This window comes from Helianthus annuus, chromosome 16 (assembly GCF_002127325.2).
Source record: "Helianthus annuus cultivar XRQ/B chromosome 16, HanXRQr2.0-SUNRISE, whole genome shotgun sequence".
In the NCBI taxonomy this organism is placed as follows: Eukaryota; Viridiplantae; Streptophyta; class Magnoliopsida; order Asterales; family Asteraceae; genus Helianthus; species Helianthus annuus.
In genome coordinates, this window is record NC_035448.2 from 190,159,201 (window position 1) to 190,181,920 (window position 22,720).

Consider the following 22,720-nt stretch of genomic DNA (forward strand, 5'->3'; position numbering starts at 1 on the left):
AAAACGTTGTTTATAATATGTTTATGAATTTTATAGTTGAAAATTCAACTAAAAGAATAATATAATATAATTTAAAAACAAACAATATAACATTTTGTATGGGTTTACAAAACATTTTTTAACTGAGATCTCATTAAGAATTAAAAGACTATTAGCTTTACACGAAAACTATGAATACACATGGAGACAAAGTTAGAATACTGATGAAACGGAACAAATAAATTATTGTTGGAAGGGAAAGAAGATACTCATGAGTTTTAAATTGTTGTTTATGTACCTTTTATTATTGAAAACTAAATTTTCCTAACCCGGGATGTTCCCGGGTGATAGCCTAGTGAGGTTAATATATTCATAATATAGGGAAAAGATCAAATAGGAAGTTAATTTTCGCTAGGAAGGATAGGAAGCCATAGGATTATGACATGTGGCAAATTTTAAAATAAAGAGAAAGGGTATTTTAGTCAATCCAACTCCTTCTTCTTCCTTTTTCAAAACCCAGTAAATTCAAAAACCCACCATTTTCAAAACCCACCATCTTCAAGTATTTCTTCACTTTCTATCTCAATAATCACTACATTATAGTGCGATTTTTATCACCAATCAATGATTCAGAACCCGATCAACGTGTTCTTCAGTTTTTTTTTGAAGAAAACCCAGTTTAATTTCATAAAAAAAAAATCTCGTTTTTCTGGTGATTTTGGAGATAATCACTCGATTCGTTCGATTCGAGCGTTGATAAGTGTTTCTATCATTCAAATTTCGTCAATTGATGAAGAAATCGGCTTCAATCCATGTAAGAAATTCTTTAATTTCATTTTCATGATCTCGGTTTATGATTTAGTCATTGCGTTTTACGATCTTTGCGAGGGTCCGGGGGCGGCAGCCCCCGGTAGCGGGGTCCCAGGGGCGGCAGCCCCTGGCGGGGTCCAAGGGGCAGAGCCCCTGGCTGGGGTTGAGCTCATTTCGAAAAATTAATTTTCCATAAATTGGCTCATTTCGAAGACAGTAATTCATAGACAATTCAGACAGTTCACAGTGACAGACAGTTTTATGTGTCCATTGCGTTTTAGAAATACGAGAGTTTTATGTGGTTTTTTTCGATTAAACTGCTGTACTAAAAACGCATCAGAAAAATTGATTTTCCATAAATTGGCTCATTTCGAAGACAGTAATTCATAGACAATTCAGAAAGTTCACAGTGACAGACAGTTTTATGTGTCCATTGCGTTTTAGAAATAAGAGAGTTTTATGTGGTTTCTGGCTATTGCGTTTTAGAAAAAAACACATCTTTAAGTGTTTTTAGTCATTGCGTTTTAGGTAAAACACATTTTTTAGGTGTTTTCAGTCCATTGCGTTTTAGAATGAGTCATTTTTAAGTGTTTTCTGGCCATTGCGTTTTACATATAAGACATTTCTTTGTGATTTTGGTGCATTGCGTTTTAGGTAAAACACTTTTTTATGTGTTTTCAGTCCATTGCGTTTTAGAAAACAGACGTTTTAAGTGTATTCTGGCCATTGCGTTTTACAGATAAGTCATTTCTTTGTGTTTTTGGTGCATTGCGTTTTAGGTAAAACACTTTTTTATGTGTTTTCTGGCCGTTGCGTTTTACAAATAAGACATTTATATGTGTTTTCTGGCCATTGTGTTTTACAAATAAGTCATTTCTTTGTGTTTTTGGTGCATTGCGTTTTAGAAAAATGTCATTTTTTAGGTTTTTTTTTCATTGCGTTTTACGTTGTTTTTCTATTGCGTTTTACGCAACTGGGTTTAAATTTTTTTTTTAAATATAGCAATAGTATACTCGTTTTAAAGATAAAAAAACGCTCGTTTTTTTGGTGCAATTTTTATAAAAAAATAATGTCGTATGAAAGAGTTATTAACGTTTAAAAAATGGGGGGAATTGGAGGAGAGAGAAACTATTGGCTTGGATTGACTAGAATGCCCTTGAACAAACTCACGCGCCTCTTTTCTTTCTTTCAATTTCCCTGATTTAATCTTAGCCCTTGATTAACTTAATGGATGGACAAGATCACTTCCTATCCTTCCTAGCCAAATAAACTTCCTATTATATCTCCACCCTCATAATATAATCAATATCTAAATGATTGTGAAAAAATAATTCAATCACAAAACACTATAGAAAAATGATTAAAAAAGTGTGATTAAGCATTTAAAATACATAACAATCTAATCTATTTTACATACCTGCAGAGTAAGTGGAATGATCTACAAAAAAAGAAGAAGAACAAATTCTGAGAAACTTGAAAATTAATGTGATTGTCGAAAATTATGGAAACTAACACAAAATTTGGAAGCAATTAAAACTTTAATATAAGTTATCTTGATAAACTTGGGAATACGTTACAATTTAGACAACTTTGATAAGTATCCATAATTGATATAAATTTCAAAAATTCAAATTTTGAAATAATCAGTCAAAACAATTTACCTAAAGAACAATAAAGAAGACTCAAAATAACACCAAATCTATGGAAAACGAACCTGCTTGCAATCGATTGGAAGAATGATTAGCTCTTTAAAGGACCTGTTGTCAACAAAGACATCACAATTTTAAGGATTTAAATAGAGAATGATGGATGAAACATTGCTCAAGCTTAAACAATAATCTGTACTATAACCTTTCTGGTATGCCAAATCATCACTCCCAATTGTTGAACTGTAATAGTGTCAGCAAACAATGTCACCTCTGATATTTGCTCAAAATCTACTTCAATACGTGAATTTAATCGGAAAACCTAAAGATGAACAGATGATAGAGAACATCAAATAGGAAGCGACATTATCAAACATGAATCGATATTTGAAGAATTGTTACCTATTTGTTGAATCGTTTGGAGAAGACAGTGATGGATCCCATCTTTCAAAAAACACCAAATCTTGAAAAATATCATAGAAGCACTCAAGAATTGAATATAGGTATTGATGAATGCATAAGTTAGAAATCACTGAAACCCTAAGAAGAGGCGGTGGCTAGGTCTTCCAGACACCAACAACGACGCAAAAAAAAAATTGAAAACACGGATACATACCTTATACGCTGCATAATAAGGACTGGTTGCTTCCACTCGCGATTGAATATGAAGAAATCTAGGGTTCGGGAGATTGCAAATAACATATTAAAGATCGATAGATGATATCTAGGGTTTAAGGAAGAAATAGATAGTGTTTAACAATGACAAAGAAAAATCAAAGAGTGAAAATAAAAATAACACACCTATGTTTTTCGAAGATCAATCGATAAAGAAGGAAGAACCGGATGCAGGAGATGGGTATTAGGGTTTTTGAGTGAAGTGAAGCGTATTAAAGAAGCTAAGGAGGATGGTTTTGACGGAAAAAGCAAAAAAAAAATGGTCTAAGCAAATACCACGTGGCAAGTAATGGCTTAAGCTAATGCCATGTGGCTTAAGCTTGTTTTGCTTTATTAGAAGTAGTAGATTATATTTTTAAATCCCATCTCTCGTATCCTTTCCTTTCCAACTTTTCTTTTGTAACTAAAATGTGTGTAAGCGAGTAGACTCCTTGCTAAAGGAGAGTGTTATGTAAATATCAAGAAGTTCTTCCTTAGGGAAGAACAGTTATGAATAAAAATATCAGTTTCCTTTATCCAATATGTTCATCTTTAATATTTTGCAAAACCTGGAGCCCTGGAGCCACAAGAGTACCGTTCAGGCAGAAGGTCGTAGGGAAGAATTGGTTGGGTTGGTCACTTGGAAAAATCAAATTAAAGATTCGCTTAGCCGGATAAGGAAGAAAGGTATATTTTATTCTAACTACTAAATTACTTCGAAATATTTACAATAATCTCTCCTTAAGCATTTTTATAAACATCTGTTTTATAAATCTATACAAACAACAATCGATTAAATACTATCGAAACTAAATGATTTACTCAATCAAAAATTGTAGTAATAAACCATCTAATGGAAGGCATCTTTTGTCCACGACAAAATTGCAATCAAAGAATGAATCCAATTTACAAGTTTTTTTGGGTAAAGGGTTACCCCGGTGATTCTATATATTCACAATCAAAAAACGCACAAGTAGTGTAGAGAGTCTACACTAGTTCAATCACAGGACATGCCCCATGAAAGTAGAAACAAAAAACCACAAAACAAAACCACCAAACAGGAACACACAACTAGACTACGATCTAGAAAAAATTAAAAAAAAAATCAAATCTTGTCAGCCTCCATCATCATGCAATTCAGTCCCGTTAATCTCCCACTCCCTTAGAAGTCGACGCACGTTGTCACAATTCTTCAACTTCGCTCCCATTAATTTATACCGCACCTGTTGAATGATAATTTCACTTATAATTTCCGGAGGTCTCAACTGGTTCTTGAATAATCTAGAATTCCGCTCTTGCCAAATGAAATAAGCACTGGCCGCCACCGCCAACCTCGCAATATAGTTAACCGCAGTTTTCGACTTGGACCGCAACATTAGCCAATCAACTATATCATCCCACTTGGCCTGAACCGAAACCATACCCACTTTGTGCCTAACCATATGCCAAACTTGAGCAGAAAACTTACATTTAAAAAACAGATGACTATGAGAATCGTGGTTAGCGTAACAAAGCAAACAGCACATCATATCCATATTCTTTCTACGCGAGATATCCCAAGACAAAATTTTATCCTGAGTGAGTAATTTTCTTCTCATGATCAGCCACATTAAAAAAGCATGACGCGGTATGAATTTATTGAACCAAACAATCCGACTCCACTCTATCTCCAACTCACGGTGCCTAATCGATTCCCAAGCACGAGATGTAGAAAATTCATCAAACTGATCTCCTTGCCGCCACATGAGTTTATTAGGTCTATGCGTATGAAAGGACATCTGATCCAGTTGTAAAAGAACCGGATATCTATCCCTCCAACCGGCTGGCCATCTCCACGAATTGTCTAAATACACATCCGAAACCTTAGAGTCCAAATTAAAACCTGCGTTGGCAATGGCTCTAGGCGAAAGGAAGTGCTCAAGCGGACCCACGAGACTCCAAGTATCGAACCAAGCTGATGTAGTTGAACCATTACCAACATCTGACCAAACGAAACTCCTCATAACCGGACGAATCTGAAGGAGCTTTCTCCAAGACCAGCAGCAACTAGCAGGAACTCTACACGCCCAAAAACTTTTACCTTTCAACCTGTAAGAGTGAACCCACTGAACCCACAAGGATTCCCGTCTCGATAGAATACTCCAAATATGCGTTGTCATAAGAGCTTTATTAACATCGCTAATCCGACGGATGCCTAACCCACCCTCATACATAGGCACACAGACCGCTTTCCAAGAAACCTTTGCCCGACCTTTCTGAAATGCACTGTCATGAGACCATAAAAAATTCCGCATCAACGCCTCCAAGTCAAAAATCACCCGTGTAGGCAAAATAAACACTGAAGACCAGAAAATATGCATTGAAGATAAGACCGAAAAATGAGTTGAACCCTGCCCGCAAAAGAAAGAAGTTTATTCCTCCAATGCATGATACGTTTTTCAAGTTTCTCCACCATCACTTGACAGTCTTTATACATCAAACGAGAAGATATAAGCGGCACACCCAAATATCTCACAGGCAAATTACCCTCCTTAAACGGCAAAATATTCAAAATAGCATTTTTAATATAAGATGGCACATTAGAGAAATAAACTGTACTTTTCTGAATATTAGGTAACAATCCCGACATGTTCGCAAAAGAACTGAGGGACTTCATGATACACCTGGCCGAAGCAATCTCCCCTTTCGAAAAAATAAACAAGTCATCCGCAAAAATTCAATTTACAAGAATCTTAAATGCCATCGTTGTCATTTTTTGTCATTCATAGAAACTATACGTGTTTCCATTTACTATCACATGGTCTGCATAACATTTGTCTACGACAAATTTTGTGCACCAAATTAATGATTACAAATAGTAATATATTTGTCACCCAATTTACTAGATACCATTTGCAAAATGGTGGATCTAGTACCATTCCGCAAATGGTATCAGAGCCGGTTGCTCTTTTTTAAAAAATAAGATACTTTCATCTTTTTTTTATTAAGGAAAATAAAGATTTATTTAAAGATGATTCGGAAGAATCAAAACAAAACACTGAGGTAATAAACTTTAGTTAAAACAAAAAGAGTTTTGTATCAGATTTTATGATTAACTCGGATCAACTAACAAAAATTAGTAAGCTTAAAATTAAGCTTGACACAAAACAAGTTTTTAATCAAACAAAAACTTTACAAAGTTTAGTTTCTAGAGCCTTTTCTAGAAAAAATAACATATTTTATTGTTTTAACACTGAAGAACTTTCAGTGAACATAAAAAATACCTCTAGAGAAGTTTATTTGCCACTCCTTACAAAGGGAGAAATAGCAAAAAAGTTGTTGGTGGTATATGGTAGGTGGTGGTTGGTGTGGGTGTGCGGAGATGGTAGAGACGGGTGGGGCAGTGGTGAATTGGTGATTGATGGTGGTGGAGGATTGATGAGAGAGAGGGGGGGGGGGTGTATATAGGTATAATATTATATTATATTTTTAAATTTCATTTTGTTTTATTTATTAATATATTTTTAAATAAATGGCTAAAAACACTAAAATACCCTCGTGTTACCTGATTTAATGAAAAAATCTAATTGGGTTAGGCTCAAAAGACAATAACGTGCAACATTTGGAAACATAAAGTACAAATCACATCAATTTTTAAAACAAAGGACACCGTTTGATATTAGATATAAAGATAAAGGACAAAATTTGCAATTCACTTTAGTTTAAATATATAATTTTTTTTTAATATTAACAACTATGTAGCCGTTGAAGTGAAATGCTCATCTTTCAATGCGGTGAGTCCTCCCCGATTTTTGAGATTGCCGCGCGGTGTTGGGGAATGGCGGCGGTGTTCCCCGCGCGGTGAAAGGGATTACCGCCCTTCACCCCGCAACCACCCTGTTCACCCTTGTGATCAACTTCTTAAAACGGGTCAATTTGAGCTTTTAACATTGCTTGAATGGTTTAATTAGCTATGATAATAGGTTGGATGGGTGAGCTAAATTATACTTAATCCTGCATGACTCCTTTACTCTTCCATTCCTTAGGTTTCAAACCAAACCGATTCAGGCAAAAACCGACTTAGACTTTGTTTGACAAAAACCGAACCGGTTGGGGAAAAAATCAATTTTCGGACAAAATAAAGAATCTAGAAAAATAAGAATACATAAATATAATGGATTTCACTTGATTAAATGTAACCATGCCCAAGATAATGAAATTTCTAAGCTAATTCCTAGTGGGAATTAAGCCAAGTGATCAACCTTAATTTCTGAAGCTATTTTAAAACAAAAAGGCCCATTTACAGCCAAAACAAGTACCATTACCATATCCATATCTAAAACACAAGTTCCACTTGGATTACATAAGTAAACTAGGAGTGGTGGCGAGTTGCCAACTGCCAAGAGCATATAGTCATACACAAACTTACACAAAAACTATGGAATATAAGAAAAGTTCAAAAGAAATAAAACTAGCATAGATTGATGTCAACATCGGGGGAGGCTCGATGGAGCTTCAACATCTTCTTAGCAAACATCATCTGTTCACCGAGCACTAGACAGCTGTGGGGACGAATAACAATCTTTTTTTAGGAAAGGAGAACACGCAAGTAAATACTTTATCAAACATACTTCACTCTCTGAAGCTTTAATATATGTAAAGACAACACTTCGAAGCTGCAACATCCCCAGTGTATTGTAGTCTACATCTAGAGGACAAATTGCAGCTTTTTCATCCTGAAAGAATCACTAGAATTCAAATACAAAAGTATACATGAGAATATGCGTTACAAGATGAGCGGTATGATGCATACCTCATAACTTGGTGTGATTTCAAGAGTCTGCAGATTCGGGAAGCTCTTAATCATTTCAAAAGCACATGATAACATAATACCATTTTCTAAATTGATTGCTAATAATTTAAGTGTCTTGAGGCAGGGAAAGGTGGTAGGGGACCTCTTTTTAGCACCGTCTTCTAAAAACTATAACAAGAGTGATGGTTAGAGAATTTATAAAGCCTAGTTGCAACATAATGAATATGCTGTAATCATTTTAGATTATATCAGATATTATTAGTTATTAGTTATTAGATTATGAAAAAAGAAACTGTATTTTTATCATTTAAACTTCAAAGGCCAACCTTAGCCTTACCTCGCACCATAGAAATTCCAAATATAGCTCTTGAAGTTTTGGAAGAACGCCCAGAAGCTCAAAGATAATACTGGAACTCACCAACTTACCGTCAAGGTAACAAAGAGAATAAGTTAACATTTTGAGATTTGTAAGTGCAGAACATTGACAAAAAAACTCAATAACTTCCCCACTTTCAATTTGTACGTTATGCAACTCTAAGCTCAATAGATTTGGAAAACCATGAAAACTTGCAGGAAGATCAAAATAACAAGAATCAAGCTTCAGATGTCTCAACTCCAAACAAGAGAAAAGATGGGTAGGCAAGTTAAGTAGCGGTCTGATGAAACAATGGTTAACCGGGCAGGGTTAACACACTGGTCTCGTCAAGAAGGGTTAATCCCTTCCTCTCGGAGATCGCTGGCTGGGTCACCGGTGGATGATCTCCTGCACAAGGAAACAAGCCGTGACTCGTAACAAGGAGGATGGGGTGGGGGGTGCTCCTTGTTACCACTCTCCGGCGTGAGAATCAGTAGTTTGCTTGGGAAGCAAAGCAAGATAGTAGTAGTAGTGAGAGTTGTGTAGAGATACCTCAAACCTGGTTTGGGGTCGGTATTTATAGCCGAGGAGTGAAGGAGGAGATTGATGGATGGGCTGACGACGAGCTGCACCGTTGCAGGTGTGTCAGTCTCGCCGGCCGTGGGGGTTACGCCACGTCAGCCCATTGCTTTAATAGCTCTGACAGGGGACTGTCGCCGGCGCCACTTGCCTCGTGGTGTCAGCCACTTGCCTGGCGTGTCAGTCCACTTGTTGGATATGCAGGGTGCGGTGCGAGCCGCATCGCTGCATGCGGTAACGTCTGAAGTTACCGCGTCTCCTACTTGTGATCAAGAAATACGCGAGATGCGGTGTTGGCCGCATCATCGTATGTGGAGACTATTTGCTCGCTTCCCTTGTCGTGACGAAAATGGCCATATGATGCGGTGCCAGCCGCATCGATATGTTCATCTTCTTTCGTACTTGGGTCAAGCTATTCATCTTCGAACCGAATGGGTTCGAAGGATGTGACCGCATGGGTGCGGTTTGCTTACTGGTAGGGGTTTGTTTGATGCGGGTAATGGTCGTTTTGGGACCATACCCCTTCAAGTCCCCCCAGTCTAGTGTTGCTCCCTTGTGCAAGTTGCACGTGGGAGGAGTACTGGACTTATGGTGTAGGAAGGTAGTGTGGCAGTCTGGAGAAAATTTTAGGCCAGATCAACCTGGTGATCTGGTAAAAAATCCGGCTATGCCTCTTCCGTACCGGTGAAGGGGTTTCGCTTGATGCGAAATTCTCAGCCGTTGCATGTCATCAGGTGGGTTGCCACCTGTTGTTGTGTTGAAGGCCTGTTAGGGACCTTCATAGTAATGCTGCACAAACTTCGAACCGACCTCTTGGATGGTGGTTCGAAGGTTTGCACATGTTTCGAACCTCTTGGAGGTGGTTTCTTCTTCGAACCATTTGCCAGAATGGTGCACGAAGAAGAAAAGAAAAACTTGTAAACCAACCTTTGCGGTCGGGTTTGAAGGTCTTGGATGTTGTGTTAGAACTTTGCTCAAGTTCTATGTTCAGCATCCTATGATGAGATGACCATCCCTTTGTTGTGGGGTGTTCATGTTCGTCTTGATAGCTCTCAAGTAACCGTACGTTCTTTGCGGTTACTTCGTTGCGTCATTGTTGGCCCTGTTTGGTCGAACAATGTGGATCTAAACTATGGGTAAATAAACATGGTCATAGGCAAGGGGATGCCCATCGTTGTTTATTCCATGCGATCCATTGGTAGGTAAGCAAAGTCCTAAGCAGACTTGTTACCGCGGTCCGTTGGCAGGTAAACAAAGTCATAGGCAGACTTGTTACCGCTGTTCGGACACTTGCTGCTTGATAAGTGCTTGTTTAGAGCACGTATCTGCGTTATTTCTGGAGCCACTTTCCTTCACGCTCCAATACCGAGTTTATAACGAGGTAGCCTCGTTCGGTGATGTGGAGTGAGCTTTGCTCTTCCCTAGCAACCACTCTGCGGAAGCTATGGTTATGTCTGTAGCTCTTTATGGGTGTCTGCGATGTTGCAGTCCCATATTCGCTCAAAGTGTGCTTGTTGTACGGATGCAACTCTTGAAGGTTCAGGAGTCAGGGCTGCTGATGTGCGGGCGTGTAGATTCCGTTCCTTCTTTTTTCTGAAGAAATTGTTCATGCACCCTCTGTGGTTGTGAACCGGACAGGAGGGATTTGAAGCTTGAAGAAAAGGAAGGCAATGCGCTTTGCCTGTTCCTGAGATGCGGTTCAGTCCAAAGAACAACACTGGTTCTGAGCATCTGACACATCTGAATGGGTTCATGTGTGTCACTTCCGCATATTTCACGTGTGCTCGTGAGTGATGCGGAAAAGGTAATATATCGCTTTATAGTATAGATAGATATATTTCTACCTATTTTTTAGGGTATATAAAAAAACGACATGCGGTATGGGTTATGGTGCGGTAAACCAGAAAAACCGCATGCCGCTTATGTTTTTTGGATAATGTTGTCGCTTTTTCTTGCCTACGTGGCTTGATCGCACGTGTGAGTTGGTAGAAGTTGGTGAGACGTTTCTGCATGTGCTGAAATGAAAGGACATTTGCACTGCCCGAGGCATTAAATGCACTGTAGCAGGAAGTGTAAACGTCTTCTTTGTCAGGCGCGTGGGCGGCCACGCGCGCGTGATAACCGTCAGCTAAAACGGCGCTCGACACGTGTTGTTGCAAGATACGCTCTTTTTGAACGTGATGATTTGCTTTCTCCCTCCGCATTAATTGCGATGGGTATATAAGGGGAAAACCGTTTGTGGTTTCCTCTCACTTGGTCGAAAATTCAAAAAATTTGCCGTTTGAGAGAAAGTTGTCATCTGTCTTCTCCGACGATTTTTTCTGAAATTCCGGTGAGGTTTCTAGTGTTTCTGTTCACCATCTTCTGTTTCTTGAATATTTTGGATGGCTGAACCATCGAATCCACACAATGTGGAGGGTGAGAACCCTGAACAGCCGATAGTGGCTGAGGAAGAAGACGAGGATGATGATGTTGATGTTCCCGGTGGTGGGTTACCGGTGTTGAAGTGGACAAAAGGTAGTTTTAAAACCCTGATGGCCACTGTTCAGATGGCCAAAGACTGGAATGCTACTTACCCACAAGTGGGGGACACCGGTGCCGATGCTCCGGCCGGTTATATAACCTTGTGGGCGGATTTTTTCACCCACGGTAACCTTAGGTTGCCGGTGACGGTGTTTGTGGCGGAGGTATTGGAGTATTATCACCTCCATATCTCCCAGCTTAGTCCTTTCGGAATGTTCCGAATTCGGAATTTTGAGTACACATTCCGTGCCCATGGCCTGCCCATTTCAGTGGAGAATTTCCGGCGTTTCTACCAGTTGACGGTGAACACCGGTTTTTTCTCGTTCACTCAAAGGCATGGGAGTCTGAAGTTGATGACACCCCCTAAGGGTGTGACAGGCTGGAAGAAGAGGTTCTTCTACGTGAAAGCCTGTGCGGTCTATGCTAACATGTCTTTCAGGAACGTCGATGTTGGAGTTTCCGATGAAGATATTCCTGTTGCTTCCGCAAAGACCGCGGACTGGTTCTCTAGGCTGCGGCCTATTGAACTCAAGAAGTTGGATAATGACCAACTATGGGTATTGCGGATGATGCTCTCTAGACCGGATAGGAAGGAAAGACCCGTGTTGCGGGAACAGGGTGGTGGTAAGTTCGTTACCCTTTGTTATTTTCCTTATTTCCTAAGCCTTTGTGATAACCTGCATGCATGTATCAGCGGATGCGGTTGGCTTGTGGAGGATGTTTGAGCCTGATTTCAAGGGCCAGGTTGAACTGATCGCGGTTGAGCTGAAGAAAGGTTTCAACCTTGAAATTCTGAAGAACTTCCGCGTACCATCAAAAGCGGTGCTGGAAGCCCCGGTTCCGGGAGACGCAAGAGGTACGTCTTACGTGGCATTAGTTTTTTCAGTTTATCTTTTTGACTGGTTCTGTTGATTGTGTGAATCCAGGTGTCCTTGCGGATTTGGGGAAGTTTGAGAAACGCGTCCCCAAAAAGACTGTGGAGAAGAAAACGGTAAAAAAGACCGTACGGGGTCGTGGTAAGGGGAGTGTTGAAGGCTCAGCTGCCCCTTCTTCCGTTTTCGAAGCCGCAGGTACCTATCAATCTTGTTCTCGTGGATATACCGATTACGTCGTAGTATCTGACACCCTTGAGGGTTTGGGTGTTATAGGTAGTGGTGCGGCCGCGGGTGGAACTGCTGTGGTTCCCCCCGTTGTTGGAGAGAAAAGGGGGGCAGAGCAGAAAGCTGCTGGTGGTGGTGAACCGAAGAGGCGGAGACTGCAGACCAGGAGAGTTGCTCCGGTGCAGAAGAAACCTGTGGCTACTGCTGGTAAGTATATCCCTTTTCTTCGTGTTGTATGTACAATGGGTGGGAAATACTCATTGAATACTCTTTGTATTGCAGAATCCCGAGATGCGGGGTATTCTTTTTTTGACATTCCTGCGTCTCCTCCGCACACCGCTGCCGCGGGTGCGGGTGTATTGAAGGAGAAGGTCGCGCCTAAGGAGCCTGCGGCCCCTTTTGCTGGGCCAGTTCGTGATCCCCCTTTGGAGAAGACGGTGGAGGCGACTGCTGACCGGATTTTTGACACTGTGGACTACTCGGACAATCTGATCTCTCCTGATGAGGGTGACGGATTGAACTTGAGGTTTTCAGATGCCGGTAAGCAGAAGTCTGATGCTGAGGTGCGGCAGCAGGATGCTGAGCCGCAGAAGTCTCCTGCTGGGGAGAAAGGTAGCGGCTCGTCTGCCGGTGATGCGGGTCACGACGGGCCTCCAATTCAGCCTGGGGAGTCTGAATTAGAGTATTACTACCGCACATATTCCCCGGGTCGCAGTATGGTGTATCACCGACCTCCCTGGACTGTTATGCAGGGGGATGATATCTCAAATGACCCTGCGGCCTGCAAGGAGATTCTGGGTGGTTTGGGCACCCCTTTTGAAGTTGAGCGTGCCCGTGCCGCACCCCGAGAGCTGCGTGTAAACCAGCTCTCGTCAATGCTGGTAGGTACTTCCATCGTGGCTAATGCCATTTTGGAAGATTATAAGGTGCTGGGCCGCCGCGAGGAGGAGGCTGCTCGTATGCGGGCGGAAGCCGAGAAGTTGGTCGAGGCTGCTCGTGCGGGTGCGGAGCAGCTCGAGAAGGATAAAGCTGCTTTTGAGAAGCAGAAGCAGACTTCGGAATGGGCTGCCGCTGCTCAGCTAAAACAGGTGCGTACCCTTGCTAAACTTCTTGCTGATGAGCGCAAAAGTTGGAATGAAAAAATGTCCAATGAGCGCAAGAAGTGGAATGCATCATGGGCTAAGCAGAATGACATTCTGTTGTATGCTCGGCAGGAGCTAGCAAAAGCCAAGGCGGCAAATGTTGCCTTGGGCAATGAAAAAACTGCGGCTGAGGCCGCAGCAGCTAAAGCGCTGCAGGCAAAGGATGAGGCCCTGAAGGCGCTTGAAGAGGCCAAAGCAGCCGGGGCTCGTGCCTCAAAGGCCCTTGAGGAGGCCGTGGAGAAGGAGAGCCGTTCTTCCAAGGCTCTGGAAGAGGTGAATGAGGAGCGCATTCGTTTGGATAAGGTTGTTTCCAGCCTTCAGGTATGTTTCGTTACCTTTGTTGCTTTCGTCTTTATTGTTTTGAAAATATTCACCGAGTGAACTGTTTGCTGTTCTTGTAACAGGCTGAGGTTCAGGCCCGGGAGGTCGCAGTTACGGACCTTACTGCCCGCGTGTCTGATGCGGAGAAGCGAGCCGACGCTGCCGTTGAGGCCAAGGATGTCTTGGTGTCCTCTTTTAACCAGCTGGAAGCTGATCGTGAGTGGCTGCGGACTCACGGCATTGCGCGTGTAAGTGTCCCTTGCCTTTGCATTTGCTTGGATTAGCATTCAAGACTTATGATCTTTTTATTGCAGATTGTCGAGGCTATCATGAACGCCCCTGAGACCTCATCAGGTTTGGACCTGGTTAAGGAACGTGCGCGTGATGCTGGCTTCAAGGCTGGTTTTAACCGCTGCATTGGGCACATCAATGTACTATCCGCAGGCGGTTATACCGATCAGGCATCCGGGTTCCGTGATGTGGATACCGAGGGTCGTCTGAAAGCGGCCGTAGCCTCCTTTTATGACACGCCTCTTGCCTGTGTAGGGGAGCTGGACGAGTGTTTGGAGGTTGCGGACTATGTCGACCGCTTGCGGATGCTTTATCCGGATGTGGAAGAGGAAGAACCCGCTGGTGGTGTCGGAGGAGACGCGGGGACCAGCGGTACAAAATAGGGTTTAGGTTGGCGAGTGTGCCTCCTTTTTTGTATTCCTCTTGTATAGAATAGGAACTTTATGTAAATTCCGTAAGCACCATGTGGATACTTGAATTTTTTGAATATAAAGTTTCTTTGTTCAGTTTGTACAAGTGTTTTTAATTCTTGCATGTCTGAACGTGTGTATGCGTAATCTTTACCCATTTATGAACGGGGTCAAGTATACTCCATACTTTTGTTGTATGGGTATGCATCAATTCTGTTATTTACCGTGTGAGGGTTTTTAGAATTGCGTGAACTTTGTAAAAGCTTATATTACCGGAACTCTACTCATTTGTGAATGGGGTCGAGTGTACTCCATACCTTTGTCGTATGAGTCCGCGTCAATTCCATTGTTTGCCTTTTTGGGGCTCAGGAATTGTGTTTAACAAAAACTTGTGTATCCGGCCGGATAAAACATGCAAGTCTGTTTGTCTTTTGCTGGCCTATTACAATATTTGTGTGTGGTTACCACTTTGTATGGGTATCATGAATGAAGATTTTGCCAATCTGTTTTTGGGATACCGCAAAGTGGAACACGCATTTGTAATAGTAATAACAAACAATAATGTAGAAAATTGCTTATTTATTTATTTGCAAATGACCTGCGGTCCGATAGGTTACATAGAGAGTGTAGGAACATAGCTTACATATAGCAGCGTCTAAGCTGTTGTGCGTTCCATGTTCTGGCGATAGGTTCGCCCTCTAGTGTTTGTAACCTGTATGCGCCCTTCCCTAAGACCTCGCTGATGAGGTAGGGTCCCTCCCACTTGGGGGCAAGTTTTCCTGGGCGCTCGGCATTAGATGCCTCGTTGTCACGTAGGACGTAGTCCCCTGGAGTGAAAGTACAAACGCGGACTCGCGCGTTGTAATACTTTTCCAGTTTGGATTTGTATTTGGCCTCGTTGATGGCGGCGTTCTCGCGCCTTTCTTCTAGGAGGTCCAAATCGATCCTACGTTCCCTGTTGTTGTCTAGCTTTTCGATAGCCAACATTCTAGGAGATGGGAGGCCCATTTCCGCGGGTATCACCGCTTCAGACCCGTAGACGAGGCTGAAAGGTGTTTCCCCGTTGCTTGTTTTTGGGCTAGTGCGGTGAGCCCATAAGATGCTTGGGAGTTCATCGACCCAGCCACGCCTGGCTGTTCCCAATCGTGCTTTGATTCCTTCGACTAGGCCTTTATTTATACTCTCGACTTGGCCGTTCCCTTGTGGGTGTGCGACTGACGAGAATATGTGTTTGATGTTCAGCTCTTCTAGCCATTTTTGGAATTCGTCGGCAGCGAAGTTGGTGCCGTTGTCGGTAACAATGTACATTGGTAAACCGAAACGGCAGATGATGTGCTCCCAAATGAACTTTCTTGTTATCATAGCAGTGGTTGAAGCGAGTGGTTTCGCCTCTACCCATTTTGTGAAGTAATCAACCGCCACTATGATAAATTTAACTGCACCTGGTGCGTCCGGGAATGGTCCCACTACGTCGATCGCCCATTTTTGAAAAGGCCATGCAGTAGTGACGGGGACCAGATTGTTTTTTGGCCGCAAAGTTTTTGGTGCATGGCGCTGGCAGTCCATGCATTTGCGTAATTCTTTGACGGCGTCCAGGTGCATGCCGGGCCAGTAATACCCGGCATTCATGATTTTTGCCACGACCATGCGTGGTCCGGCATGTATGCCGCATATGCCCTCATGTATCTCTCGGATAAGGTATGTGGCATCTTGTGGATTAACGCATCGGAGGAGCGGTCCGAGGTATGACTTTCGGTATAAGATACCGTCTCCCATTTGATAGTGGCACGCTTTGTATTGCAACTTACGTGCCTCTGTTTTGCTCTCGGGAGTCACACCTGACTGAAGGTATGCGATAATTGGTGTCATCCATGACGTTGTCCCGTATTGGATGACACTGACCTGGCGTAGAGGAACCGAAGGATTTTGCAAAATCTCGATACGTACCTCCTTTGCCAAGTGTTGGAAGCTGGTGGATGCAAGTTTTGATAGTGCATCCGCAGATTTGTTTTCGCTTCGATTAATGTGTCGAATATTGAATGAAGCGAATTTGGATTTTAGCTGCAGGGCTTGCTCGAGGTAGAGGATCATGATATCCCCTTTGGCGGCATAGTCGCCGCGTACCTGGCCCGCAACTAACAAGGAATCGACGTGCGCTTCCAGATGTTGCACGCCGATTTTGACTGCTAAACGTAGCCCGGCTAATAGTGCTTCATATTCTGCCTCGTTGTTGGTGCTTTTAAAATCGAGGCGGATGGCATATGTAAGCTCTTGGCCGTCAGGGCTGACGAGTCGCAGACCTGCGCCCGCGCCTTCCTCGTTGGGTGCACCATCGGTAAATAGTGCCCATACTTCTGAGGAGGGTGGTGGGGGCGCAGGGTTTTGGGATTCTTCGCATTCTTGGATGCGATCCGCTGGTACTTCAGCGGCGAAATCAACTAAGATTTGGCCTTTGATGGCAGGGCGCGGTTTGTAATGTATTGTATGTGCGCCCAGCTCAATTGCCCATTTTGCTAATCTCCCAGAGATGTCGGGTTTGGACAGGATCGGGCCGATCCTGTAATTGGTTAGCACTGTGATGATGTGGTTTACGAAGTAGCGTCGTAACCGTCTTGAAGCATGTACCAGTGCTAGTACCAATTTTTCCATTATTGAGTATCTCGTCTCGGGGTCGTTGAGCATTTTGCTGATATAATAGATGGGTGTTTGAACCCCCGCTCGTTCCACTATTAATACCGCGCCCACTGCGTTGTCTGCAGCGGATAGGTATAAGATGAGTGGCTCATCTTTGCATGGTGCGGTTAGTGTTGGGAGTTGTATCAAACACTCCTTCATTTCCCGGAAGGCCTTTTCAGCCTCTGTGGTCCACTGGAATTGTTCTTTCTTTGAACAGCTTCGCAGGGTCTTGATGAAAGGGTATGACTTGGCTGCGTGGTTAGCCAAGAACCTGTTGAGTGCTGCCAGCCTTCCGGCCAGGCGTTGCATATCTTTCATCGATGCAGGCGATGGCATGCGCTCGATCGCCTGCACTTTTTCCGGGTTTACCTTGAATCCATCTTTGGTGACGATGAACCCAAGGAATTTGCCTTCTTCCATTCCAAACGAGCATTTCCCTGGATTGAGCTTCATGTTGACGCTTCGCAGGGTTTGGAATGTTCTTTCTATATCGGTGAGCATGGTATCTTCCTCCATGCTCATGACGACCAGGTCGTCCATATAGATTTCGACACTTTTGCTTATTTGACCGCGGAAAGTGTCGTTCATCAGTTTCTGGTAGGTTGAGCCCGCGTTGCGCAACCCGAACGGCATTTTTGTATAGCAGTAATTTCCGGTTGGGGTCCGTAATGCCGTTTTGTCTTCATCCTCAAGTGCCATTTGTACCTGGTGGTACCCTTTGTAGCAATCGAGGAAACACTTCCACCTAAATGGTGCGAGGTTATCGACCTTTTCGTCGATTTCTGGAAGCGCGTAACAATCCTTGGGGCAGGCCTTGTTAAGGTCCTTGTAATCGACGCACATGCGCCAGCCCCCGGATGGTTTTTCTACCATGACAGGGTTGGATAACCAAGTCTGGTACTTGACTTCCCGCAGTATACCTGCGGAGAGCAGTTCTTCGATCTGCTCTTGCATCGCCTGATTTTTAGCTGACCCAAGGTGGCGTTGGCCTTGGATCACTGGTTTGATACCTGGTTTGGTATTCAAATAGTGCTGCGCTATTTCGCGTGGGACCCCTGTCATGTCTGCGGGAGTCCACGCGAAGATGTCTTGGTTCCTGAAGAGGAGCTCCTTCAGGTGCGCTCTGGTGGTCGAGGATAAGGCGTGACCCAATGTGACCTTCTGTTCCGGATGCTTTGGGTTGAGAACCCATTTTTCCGGTTGGCCGACGGGGGTGGGCCTTGCGACCTTTGTCGGACGTGCTTCGTCCGTCATCATGACGTCCTTGCGGGCGTAGATGATTGCAACCCCCGATGCGGTTGGGAAACCAACCGCGGAGTGGGGGACGGATGTGATCATATTGAAATCTCCTTGGGATTCTCTCCCAAGGAGGACGTCATAATTGGAGGTGTGGGGTAAAACCATGAAGTTTACCTCCTCCGTCCGCGTGTGTTTACCATTGGTAAGACGCACGGGAAATGTGATTTGACCTAGGGGAAAGACTGTTTCCCCTGCGAATCCGGCCAGCGGGTAATCTACGGCTTGCAACCGATCTTTGTCCTCTTGGTCAAATTGATTGAAGCATTGCTCGTAGATTATATCGGATGTACTGCCCGGGTCAATGAACAAACGCTCGGTGCAGTAATGGGCCAGCTGGCCTGAAATGACGACGGCGCGTCTATCACGCGGTCCGCCTCGGACTTTTGGGAAGACGACTTGCTCGTCTTTCCAATCATTGTCCGGTCTTCGTGCCGCTTTGCGCGGCCTACCTTTGCCTCCGTAAATCATGTGGGTGGAAGCCACGTACATAGCTTTCTTCCCGGAGGAGGTACCTTCGTTGTGAGGGGTGATATGCTTGGTGGGCTTTTGTCCACCTGGTAAGAGGTGTTGTAGTTTCCCCTCTTTCAACGCCCGCTCAATCTCCAGCCGGAGACTGATGCAGTTGTTGGTGGTGTGGCCCGAGTCCTTGTGGTACTCACAGTATAGTGTGAGGTCCTGACTTTTCTTGGACTTCATTGGTTGGGCCGGTCGCAAGAATTGTGGATCTGCGAGGAGGACCTCTCTTGGCGACTGGTTGATCTCGGTCCATTTGCGGTCCCGAGATTCTTTTCTTGGTGCCCGAGAGTCTCGGGCAGGGTTGTAGCATTGTGGGTCAAACGTGTTGGGTTGCGGGAAATACGGTTTAGTAATATCCCGATTTCCTGCATCCCGGTTTCGTTTGTTGTTACGTTTGGACCCTTGGTGAGATGTTTCGGCTTGGGGTTTTGCCTTTTTGACGTGCGGTTCGAGCGACCGCTGTGTCTGGGCATATGTCTTGACTGCGGTCATGACATCCTCCCATTTTTTAGGCAAACCCTCCTTGCCAGAGATGGTCATGATCATCTCTCTGTCTTTGACGGCCCGAATAAAATGGTTTCGCGCCATTTGGTCCGCCACGTCGCCTATCTCTAGGCATTCTTTATTGTAACGGATGACGAATGCCTCGAGCGATCCGTCATCCCTTCGCCAGATGTTCATGACGTCCAGCGAATCGCGTTCGTGGCGTCGCTGCTGGCTGAAATGGGCGAGGAACTTGGTGCGCAAGTCCTCGAAAGAATCCAGGGATCCCACTGGCAAAGAATCAAACCATGCCCTGGCCAGACCGATAAGGGTCTGGGGGAAAAAATTGCACCAGGTGGGTTCGTCCCACCTGCCATTGACGCCTGCGCCTGTGAAGATGTTCATGTGGTCGTCCGGGTCGGTCGAGCCACTGTATTTCCCAATGTTGACTGGGAATTTTGTCGTTGTGATATCGGCGTTGGCGATGTGCGGGACGAATTTTGAATTTTCGGCCGCGGCCCTTGGCCTGTATGGTTCGTGCACAGGGCGCTTTGCCGCCCTGAGGTATGTAGTGCGGGGGTGACTGGGAGGAACATAGTTGCGTCCCCCCGGTCTGCTGTTGTGTCGTGAGACTCCCCGCGGTAGGTTTGATCGTCAGGGTCGGTATGACCGTACCCTTCCGTGTAAGGCTGCGGGCCCAGTCGGCTCTGGATGCCTGGGCCGCGCCTGGAGGCTGACCGCCTCCTATCTTCCCCATAGGGGCCCAGGCGGGTATGCACTGGCCCTCTGGAGCGGGACTCATATGAGGAAGTATCCTCATTGAGTGTATGGACCGAACAGTAAGATGATCCACGGTCGTCATGTCGGCTTCTGGAAGCCGGACGTGAGTGTAACCTGCCATCGTATTGGAGTATACGGTTGGCAGGTGTGTGTTGTATTGGAGTAGGCCCAGCTTGTACGTTTGCTTCCGTACAAGCGCGGTTGTAAGCCGCTATCAGCAGGTCAGTCTGCTGTTGGTACCAGGAGTGTAAGTCCACGCCTGGTGGGAGCACAGTTGGGGCCTGTGATAAGTCGTGTCCGAACGCAAAGGATGGGATCCTTTGGGTGGACGTGCCAATGTGTCCGGGTTGGGGGGTCGAAGGGTGGACCCCTGTTGGGACCGGGGGATTTGGATTATCCGCATTGGTGTTTTGGTTATCAGTCATGATCTTGAGAGGGAGAGGGATGGATTAAAAAGTGCTAAGAGTAGCGGTGGGCGCCAATGATGAAACAATGGTTAACCGGGCAGGGTTAACACACTGGTCTCGTCAAGAAGGGTTAATCCCTTCCTCTCGGAGATCGCTGGCTGGGTCACCGGTGGATGATCTCCTGCACAAGGAAACAAGCCGTGACTCGTAACAAGGAGGATGGGGTGGGGGGTGCTCCTTGTTACCACTCTCCGGCGTGAGAATCAGTAGTTTGCTTGGGAAGCAAAGCAAGATAGTAGTAGTAGTGAGAGTTGTGTAGAGATACCTCAAACCTGGTTTGGGGTCGGTATTTATAGCCGAGGAGTGAAGGAGGAGATTGATGGATGGGCTGACGACGAGCTGCACCGTTGCAGGTGTGTCAGTCTCGCCGGCCGTGGGGGTTACGCCACGTCAGCCCATTGCTTTAATAGCTCTGACAGGGGACTGTCGCCGGCGCCACTTGCCTCGTGGTGTCAGCCACTTGCCTGGCGTGTCAGTCCACTTGTTGGATATGCAGGGTGCGGTGCGAGCCGCATCGCTGCATGCGGTAACGTCTGAAGTTACCGCGTCTCCTACTTGTGATCAAGAAATACGCGAGATGCGGTGTTGGCCGCATCATCGTATGTGGAGACTATTTGCTCGCTTCCCTTGTCGTGACGAAAATGGCCATATGATGCGGTGCCAGCCGCATCGATATGTTCATCTTCTTTCGTACTTGGGTCAAGCTATTCATCTTCGAACCGAATGGGTTCGAAGGATGTGACCGCATGGGTGCGGTTTGCTTACTGGTAGGGGTTTGTTTGATGCGGGTAATGGTCGTTTTGGGACCATACCCCTTCACGGTCCATCATCCTTACGAATAGTGAGGTCCTTAATTCCTTGTCTAGACAGGAAAAAAGTCCATTGGTCAATATCTTCATCATCCAATACGGAGTAACATCGCTCTTCTATGTAGAGGACAAACTTTCTTATGACACCTTTAAGATGAAGAAGAAGCCTATTTATAATTCTCTCATACTTAACTTCGGCTTCTATTTCAGATGAATATTTCTTTTGAGAGGCTTCTACTTTTAATAAATAGTTATAGAAGTTCATATCAAATACAAGTTGGCTAAGCATAGTCCACTTAAACCTCCAGTTTCTCACTTTCTTGACAAGATACTAGTCCTCACCGCATCTTGCAATGGCAATCGATCGAGAATATTAGTTACCACATTATCAGGCATGCTGCTAATGATACCTCGTGGTGCAACCCATATATATTTTCTAGACTATCTAGTATTTTGTATTTACTCTATATCATAGATTTATTTTATATATAACTAGGTTAGAACCACGTGTATTACACGGGTTGAATAAATAATAAAAGAGTATATTTTTAAAAACCTCGTTTATTACACGGATTGAATAAATATAATTTTATATATTAAATAATAAAAAAATTATATCTTTAAAAACCTTGTGTATTGTTATATGGGTTGAATAAATGTAATCTTATACATCAAATAATAAAAAAATTACTAAATAATAAAAAGTTATATCTTTAAAAAAACCCCATATATTGTACGTGTTGAATAAATTTAATTTTATATACCAAATAATAAAAAAGTTATATCTTTAAAAAACTCTGTGTATTACACGAGTTGAATAAATGTAATTTTTGTATAGTGAATAATAAAAAATATATATATCTTTAAAAAACCCCTGTGTATTACACGGGTTGAATAAATGTAATTTTGTATAGTAAATAATAAAATCATATATCTTAAAAAAACCCCATATGTTACACGGGTTGACTTCTGATTAATTTTAGATTTTGATTTCCTGCATTTTTCTCTACTATTAAATAATAAAAATTTTCGTTTTATTAAAGTAATGATCAAGTAAATGGTTGGTTAAAGATTTCATCATTATAAGT

General features: G+C 43.7%; 1 protein-coding gene across 1 annotated transcript; it reads right to left on the reverse strand.

Annotated features, from left to right (window-relative positions):
- Positions 1 to 7,325: 7,325 nt before the first annotated feature.
- LOC110917327 lies at positions 7,326 to 8,530 on the reverse strand. The gene is made up of 3 exons (XM_022161903.2): positions 8,219 to 8,530; positions 7,882 to 8,049; positions 7,326 to 7,804 (listed from the first exon to the last, which is right to left on the reverse strand). Exons 1-3 carry the CDS (start codon positions 8,336 to 8,338, stop codon positions 7,613 to 7,615), a joined length of 480 nt encoding a protein of 159 aa, XP_022017595.1. The 5' UTR covers positions 8,339 to 8,530; the 3' UTR covers positions 7,326 to 7,612.
- Between the last annotated feature and the right edge of the window lie 14,190 nt (positions 8,531 to 22,720).

Coding starts and splice junctions, on each gene's coding strand:
- LOC110917327 (XM_022161903.2), bottom strand. CDS start 8,338: ATGTTAACTTATTCTCTTTGTTACCTTGACGGTAAGTTGGTGAGTTCC. Junction 8,050..8,218: donor TGGAATTTCTATGGTGCGAG/GTAAGGCTAAGG, acceptor CTCTTGTTATAG/TTTTTAGAAGACGGTGCTAA. Junction 7,805..7,881: donor AAATCACACCAAGTTATGAG/GTATGCATCATA, acceptor TGATTCTTTCAG/GATGAAAAAGCTGCAATTTG.